Below are 8,567 nucleotides of genomic sequence, written 5' to 3' on the forward strand. Positions count from 1 at the left end.
GCCTCGATGTAAAAATCAAATACCTCACCATCCGCTTCATGTTCCATTCTTACGTTATCGTTATCTGAAAATACATCGTTGTCAAGGTACTCCATATCCTCGAAATGGTTATCATCGTTTTCACAGAGATTTTCATTTCCACTTTGAGTGGCACTTTCCGAATCGGTGGCAGACATTTTAAAGAGCACAGCTGCAAATTAATTAACTTATTTATAATGACAAAGCAAATTAAATTAAGTAGGTATTAACACTCACCATGAGAAATTTAGATGCAATCGGTTCACTTTGTATTTGTTTACTTTTCAGCCTGGAGCTGTCAGTCATTGTATGCAGTGACACCAGATTTTTGGAAAACTGTGAAATCTGAAATTATAACAATGTAACAAACGGGCGAGTTTGTTAATTTTTCAGTTTTTATTTCTCTTTTATCACTCAATATGCGCAAAATAATTCAGATAAAAATAACAATTCTGCCAAGAGTTCTGCTCGTATTGTGACAATGAAAAAACATCTCATGTTTTATCCACATTATAACTATACTACAAAATATTGCAGTGGCTTAATTTTGATCGCAACACTGATTGCAAGATCTTTGGGTGTTATTCAGCAGTTGCTGTGCATTTTGATGCTTCACTGCAATCTGCAATAATATAACACCAACGAAATTTATCACCGGTAGCGATAATCTCACTCACACGGTTGGAAACGAACACATCTAGTAGGCTGGGATTTTTCTGCAACCATGCGAGCACAATTTGGCTGTCAGACCACAAAACTATTTCATCGAATACAGTATTCAATGCAGAAAGGATTTTCTTCACTAAGCGGTGTAACAAAAGGGCCGCAAGCAATTCTTTACGAGGAACGGTGAGTACACTCTTTGGTACTATTTTTGATTTTGCGGTCAATAACTGAACGGCAGCTTGATTTCCAGGAACAACGGATCTAATAAAAATGCACGCTCCATAAGCGTACATGGAAGCATCGGCAAAACCGTGCAGCTCAACGACAGTGGCATTTGAACGCACCACCCGGCGTGGAATACGAATTGTGTTGACACCACTTATGGCCTTCAGGTAATTATCAACATCTTGCTTCAATTCACCAGTGATTACGTCATCCCAATCAATTTCCTCTTTCCAGGTTTTGTGCATCAAGAGTTTCCCGATAACGATCACCGGTGCTACTAAACCTAATGGATCGTACATTCGTGCTATCACTGACAACAGTTGTCTTTTGGTTGCTACCTCAGTGTTGGACATAGGAAACGAAATAAACATCAACTCATCTGATGTAGGGTTCCACATTAAACCCAGCGTTTTGATTGCTTCGTTTGTGCCGATGGATACTAGTTCTTCACGATCAACCTCAGGAATCTTTTCCAGCAATTCGACACTGTTTGACGACCATTTATGCAGATGGAAGCCACCGGAGGAAAGAAGTTCAATCAACTGTTCTTGTGCGGTGGAAGTTTTGATGAGGTCATTGAACCCAAATAATGCATTGTCTATATAGCAATCATTCTGAATAACATCAGCAGCAATAGGAAACCTTTCTTTTTCATCGATTGCCAACTGTTGTAGTGCCCTTGTGGCCAAGAAAGGAGCGGAAGCAGTGCCATAGGTGACAGTAGTCAATTCTAGCACGCGAAGTCGGCACGATGGATCTTGTCTCCAAAATACACGTTGTAGGGGAGTATGGCAGTCATCGACAACGATTTGTCGATACATTTTAGTAATGTCGGCAGATAAAACATATTGTGGCTCACGAAAGCGGAGCACTATAGACTGTAAATCACTCTGGTTAATGGCACCTACCTTTAGTACGTCATTCAGGGAACAACCAGAGACCTTTGCAGAAGCGTCAAACACCACGTGGCACTTGGTGGTAGTATTCGACGGTTTCAACACAGCATGATGTGGTAAGTACCATTTTACTATACCTGGCAAATCATTATCTTCACTTATTTCCTTGCAGTGTCCAAGCTCCTCATATTCAGTCATGAACTCAACGTACTGTTTTTTCAGCTCTGGCAGCTGAGCAAATCTTCTTTCCATTGCACGGAATCTTCGCAATGCTACGGAACGGGAATCACCAAGCTCGCTTATTGTGTCACGCAAAGGCAGCTGTACGATATATCTACCAGTTGCGTCCCGTCGATGGGTGGTCTGAAAATGCAGTTCACACTCTTCTTCTTCGCTGCCACGCTTTGAACTGCCGTGCGCATCTTCTACTTCCCAAAATCTTTTGATAGAAGAATTCAAATCCTCAAGGGTGACGGAATGCGAATGGACCACTGGAACAGCAGTTGGACTTTCATCATAGGTACCACCGACAACCCAACCAAACTGTGTCTCTCGTAGGATAGGAGTGTTATCAGAAAGCGTGATTTCCCCTGGCAGTATCAATTTGAGGAACAATTGATTTCCTAGCAGCATGTCGATCTTACCCTTCTGGTAAAATTGTGGATCTGCTAGTCGCACACCGGTCGGAAGGTTCAATGAACCTACATCGATGGATGTGGATGGCAAGTCGGCTGTGACTTTGTCTGTCACCAAGCAACTCACGTCAGCTACAAAATTGGAGTATCGCGAGTGTACTGTTACGACGCAACTGCTCGAAGCATGGCTCTTTATGTTGTTTACTCCTGCTACAACTACATTGGATGGACGCTGCTTCAAGCCTAGGATTTCAACCATAGATCTAGATATCAAGTTAGCCTGCGAGGCTGAGTCAAGTAAAACTCTAACGGGGTGGGAATTGCAGTTTGCATCGATGACATCTACTACGGCCGTGAGCAACAGCACATGCTGCTTTGGTCTGGTCTTACTAGATGAACAGGTGGCGGTTGTTAATTGTGACTGACTTGGCTGTTTGTTTTCATCTTGCATCGCTGATGCTTCTACTTGAGCAGGAGAATTTTCTTCGGTTGCTTGTGGCTTTTCCTCTAAATGGAGCAGACTATGGTGACGTCGCTTGCACTTGAAGCAAGTCTTATCAGACGGGCAATTCTTACCTTGATGCCCTTTTCTCAGACAATTAAAGCAAACCCTTTTCTCACGTACTTTGGCTAGTCGCTGCGGTATAGAAAGGGATCTAAATTCGGAACAGGTAAAGTTTGCATGTGGCTTACTACAGAAGTCACACTTGACTTCGTACTCGCTAGAAGTAATCGCAAATGATTTTTGAGAATTTGGTTTCGCTGTTGTAACTGTTTTCGATTGAGTTTGTTGGGGCTTCGTTGTCGATTCACAACGCTCTAAAACAAAGCACTGATCTTTCAGAAACTTGAGGGTATCAGCATACTGAGGCAATTCACCATGAACGATGGTTGTCTCCCAACGTCTTCGGGTCTCTTTATCTAGAGCCTTTGCTAACAGATGGACCAGAATCTGTTCCGATACACCAGTAAACTCTTGTTCCAGGTATTTTAAACTTTCTACGTGTCGGGTACATTCATCAACCAGATTTCGTAACTCACTGTGGTTCTCTTTCGACATTCGCTTTAGGTTGAGCAGTCCACTTATATGATTGTCGATTGAGTGACGTTTGTTTTCGTACCTTTCCTCCAGCAGTTGCCATGCATGAGCATAATTGCCTTCATTGATGGTCTTTGCATCTATTAGACCAGCTGCACTACCAATCAATGACTTATCTAGGTGGTATAGTTTTACTGCTGGCGGATCAGGACCTCTATCTACTAGGTCTTTGAACATCGCTTTAAATTTCGGCCAACTTTCGTAGCGACCGTCAAACGTGGGAATTGGCATTCGGAGAGGTTGATGTACCACGACAGGTGCTTGCGGAACAGCAACGGCTTGAAATTGGCTGGCGTTTGCAGCCAAGGCATGGGAACTAGGATTAAACCTACTAGCTTGCTCTTCGAGAATGATAGATACTTCATCGTGCAAACTATCAAAGGTGTCAAAATGCTCGTCGTGCGGTTCACGCTCATCAGCGGACACCATGCCTATTATCTGATCCTGAATCTTTAGATACTCAGCATAGGCGGCTTCTAGCTTTCGAGTGTAAACCTTTACCTGAGCTTCGGTTAGGGTAAGGGTACCGTCGTCGGAATGGCAAGTATTAAAAATTTTGGTTACCTTACCTTTCGCTACGCCGCGACGGTGGACGAGTGCATCTAGCTGCTCCATGATTAGCAGCTTTTCCTGCAGCTTAAACTTACGCTTCTGGCGTTTACCTGTTGGAGTGGAGGCTGACGAAACTGATTGCCCAAGTGCTTTATCAGATTCGACACTACCATGCGGTTGCTTGGAACCTCCGGACATACCACCGAAGACGCAACTTAGTTTCAAGCCTAATGCTCAAAACCGGGAGAAACACAGCCAAGTCTGTGTTCACGTATACCAAAGCTTACGTCTTCGATCAGAACACTTCAATCACTTCACTATTTAGGTTTATGCCATCGAATTTCAACAAAATGGCGGTTTTTTCTCGGTATTTTTCCACTAGCACATGCTCACCAAGATGGCGTCCAAATATGACCGTCTCTTTTCGGCAGTTTTTCCACTATTTCACTGGCTCGCTTCTCGAGCGCACTACCATTTTCACAATTGGCACTTCCGAAATCTCAGTCTCTCACAACATCCGGTTCGAAGGACCAAATTATGTTCGAGTAGTGGACTGTATACTTCACCGTGGGAGAATTTCGGAAGGGTCGAGGGAGAAACTTCACAATCGTTTACATTAATTAATAACTTTATCGTCTATCCTTATATAACTACACATTTAGAACACTTTAAAAATCAACTTAACTTCATCATCACACTCACACTAACATCATAACACGTCTTAACTCAGTGCTGGCTAAAAAACTTCTGAACATGTGACGCCAGGAAATTTCCACACAAGTCCTGCAGTGGAAAGTTTCGGAACTGTACACGTCGAACCAGCAGAAATCATCGATCGGCCCATGCGTTGCGTTACGAACTTCGTCGATCAGCAGTCACCGCCTTCGTCGATCTGCGATCGCGTTGACGAGGGGCGACGGTAACTTAAATTACATCGAGCTGTAGGTAACTGCTCGAACACGCTCTATAGAATCCACGCGAAAATTGTTGAGCTTCAGTGGGTGCTGCTTGCTCGGAATAAGGTATCGAAGACATTCAAATTCACCAAGCAAGACGCCAACAAACCGAAGAAGTAACCGACTCGCCCGCCAGCGAACGGTATGGTTTTTGCTGCTATCAATACCCAGTAAAATCAATGGATCCTCGCTGCAAGCCGTTAGAAGTAAATCGCCGCTAGCCACAATTGTGACGTTCCAAGGTTGGACACATTTGTGAAAAAGGTTTTGAAATTAGCTGTCGAAAAGCTGGTCCAAACAAAAAGAACAGGCGCTTCCGATTTGTTCAAGGTTGATAAAACGGACGAAAACAATTTATCTTTGCTAACTGCTGCAAAGGCGGCTCCGATTAAAACTGTACTACTGGAGTAAATATGCGGGTGCCCCCGAACAAAAATCTACTAAGCCAATGAAAACCGTAGCAAAGGCACCGAAAGCCCCAGTCAAAGTCGTTCCAGCGGAGAAGGTGCCCGAAAAAAACTGCTGTCTAGATGTAAATTTCCTTGATTTGCATTACTACTATCTGGTAGAAAACAATCAGTTCTTTTAAGAACTACTGAATAAAAGTATACGAAGCAGTTAAATTGATTTTTCTCACATTTTAAAGTGATGTTGGCAGTTTAGTATGAGCGTTCGAAGTATGAGCCCGTCAGAAATTACATGTTTAAACTGTATTAAGACAAACCTTCCGAAGAATATATCTGAACAAAATTGTTCATATACCTACACATGCAAAATAATACGAATTTAAGATTCTTTCTAAAAGCATGAAACGAGTAAGCCACATTATCTGGCAAAAGAAAACTGTGCCACTTCGTAATTCGAGACTAAGCGTTTAGTGAGAAAATCGAATTGCATCTTCATTTACATTTATATATTAGGCCCTAAAAAGGGCTAATTGTTGTATATAGTTACATAAGCCTGACCAGATACATTTACTATAGGCCGGTATACTTTGGTACCTTCCGAGACGGCGCGCTTGGCAAACTCACCCGGCACAACCACACACAACTGTGAGTGCACGTCTGCCATGCCCGTTGCCGTGCCATCCCTGTCGGCATTAAATGAAAGAAAATAGCGTTGCTCTCCTAGTGGCGTGGCTTTTTCTTCTTTTTCCTATCGCGCTTTGCGGCCTTTCCACTGGTTTTCGGTGGCATGAAGACGATGCTTCATATTAGGTTGCTCTGCAGAAACTGGTAGCTCTTTATTAAGGAAGCACCGGACACCGGTTTTCTTCAAACAATGTACGGAGTACGGTTTCGTTGTACCGCCTTTCTTTCGTGTCTATGATTCTCTGCCCTACGTTGATCCGCCTTTGTTACAACTTGCTGCCGTTTGCTCTGGTATATAATCAGAAGTAAGCCGGCGAACGGCATCATTTTCGCATAAACCTTTGCACGGTGCCTAACCTCAACTCTGGTTTGACGTTTTTGTGTGTTTTGTTTTGATTCCCTTTGTAACCTAATTTTATTGCTAGTGGGTTTATTACTTGTAATTCGTCCCACTTGTTTGCGGGAACCGGAAATACCCGACTTTTCCGAAGCAGGAAAATGATAACAGTTCTGTACAACATATATTTTTGTCCTTTTTGCAGTTTTTTGTTTCTGGGTCTTGCGAATAAGTAATCAAAACAAACCCCATAACACTGTCAAACCTGGTAAGAAAAAAAACGCACTGACATCTGCGTGCAATGCTTTATTGGCATCGGTACGGTACAGAGCACTAGAGCAGACAGCAGAGAGTTGCGGTTATATCTCCCTCACTGGACTCGGCAAACTGGTAAAACGCAGCGCAGCGGCAGCAGCAGCAGCAGCAGCGGATCATTGTTTGGTGTAGAGTGCGCCGAACGCGTTGGTACTGGAGCATTGATCTATTATCAGCTGTATTAGAATATTTGGTGGCGGGAGCGGAAGAATGGAAAATGCTCTACCGGTAACCATTGTCACCATTGCCCTGGGAGGTGTTGTTTCAAACATTCAAGCCATTCTGCTGGCCGGATTTTCAACCACATAATTTACCACAACCCGTCCTTTTTAGGACGAACGAATTTGTTTATGAAGAGATGAAAATTTTTCTGTATACTAAATTTCTTTAATTAAATTTCCCAATGTCGCTGATTCTTTAAATCATGAAGAATTTCTTCTGATTTGATCTATAAAACGTTAAATATGTGGTGACTCACCATGCGATCTTCTAACTCATGACGTTGCTTTAATTCTATTTTTGCAAAAAATTTTTGCCTTCTCACGCCAGTGCTTCCCTAACACAGATGACAAAAATATATAGGAGAAGAGCTATGGATTAAATTCCCTTTGAATCAAAGGGATCAAAGTTTGATTGTATTTAATTTACGCTCTATAGAATCCGCTCGAAAATCGTTGAGCTTCAGCTGCTTCCCCGGAATAAGGCAACGAAGACATCCAAATTCACTAAGCGAGACGCCAATAAACCGAAGAGTCAATGGATCCTCGTTGCAAGCCGTCTAGAAGTATATCGCCGCCAGCTACAATTGTGACGTTTCAAGGTTGGACACATTCGTGAAAAAGGCTTTGAAGTTAGTTTTCAACAAGAGAAAGCTGGTCCAAACAAAGAACTGGCGCTTCCGGTTCCTTCGCCTACCAAACTTGCTAGCGAGAAGCAAGATTACTAAGTCAAAGAAGACCATAACAAAGGCACCGAAAACTCCAAAGCCAAAAGAAGTTGTTTTAACGGAGAATGCGGTTCGAAAAAAGCTGCTGCCAAGCAGTAAATTTCTTCGATTTGTATTATTAACAGCTGGTAGAAAACAATCAGTTCTTTTAAGAACTACTGAATAAGTACCTATATGAAGCAGTTGAATTGATTTTGTGAACGGCATCATTTTCGCGTTGTTTGGGTTACAAATAATAATGAGAGTTACGATTTTATCTCCCTGTCCGGATCCGGAGGTGGTAAAACTCGGCAGCAGCCAATTATTGTTTGGTGTGGAGTGGAAATTACGCCGACCGTGTTGGATTCGAAACATCGATCTATTATTGTCAATTGCAAGGAAAATTATCCAATCAATAAGTACGCAATCGCTCATAAAAGTGCTATTTTAGCTTAAATCGTTTCGGTCTCTTCGGCGCACTTATTGCTTGAAAGATAACGAAAAAGTACGCCGAAGATCGAAACGATTTAATGCAAAATAGCACTTTATGAGCGATATCGCACTTTGGATGGTACAATTTTACTTGCAATTGACAATAAGCTGCTATAATAGAATATTAAATTAGCTAGAAAACCCAAATTTTGGTCGCGGAAGCAGAAGGGTTTAAATGGGTGGGAATAGTGATGTCCGAAATTTTCAATTATTCGATTGCCGATTAATCGGTGAGCCTTATCTGCACTAATCGATTAATATAACTATTCGATTAATTCAACTACTCGTGCTGGCATTATTCGATTAAAAATTATTCGAATATTCTTTGTGTTATTCGATTAGTTGAATTAATCGAACGAT

At 42.2% G+C, this 8,567-nt stretch overlaps 1 protein-coding gene across 1 annotated transcript; it reads right to left on the bottom strand.

Moving 5' to 3' along the window:
- Nucleotides 1–559: 559 nt before the first annotated feature.
- LOC128745961 (uncharacterized) lies at nt 560–4,289 on the bottom strand. Its single transcript, XM_053843016.1, has 2 exons — nt 696–4,289; nt 560–640 (listed from the first exon to the last, which is right to left on the bottom strand). Exons 1-2 carry the CDS (start codon nt 4,287–4,289, stop codon nt 560–562), a joined length of 3,675 nt encoding a protein of 1,224 aa, XP_053698991.1.
- Between the last annotated feature and the right edge of the window lie 4,278 nt (nt 4,290–8,567).

Source organism: Sabethes cyaneus, chromosome 1, assembly GCF_943734655.1.
Source record: "Sabethes cyaneus chromosome 1, idSabCyanKW18_F2, whole genome shotgun sequence".
NCBI classification, from domain to species: domain Eukaryota; kingdom Metazoa; phylum Arthropoda; class Insecta; order Diptera; family Culicidae; genus Sabethes; species Sabethes cyaneus.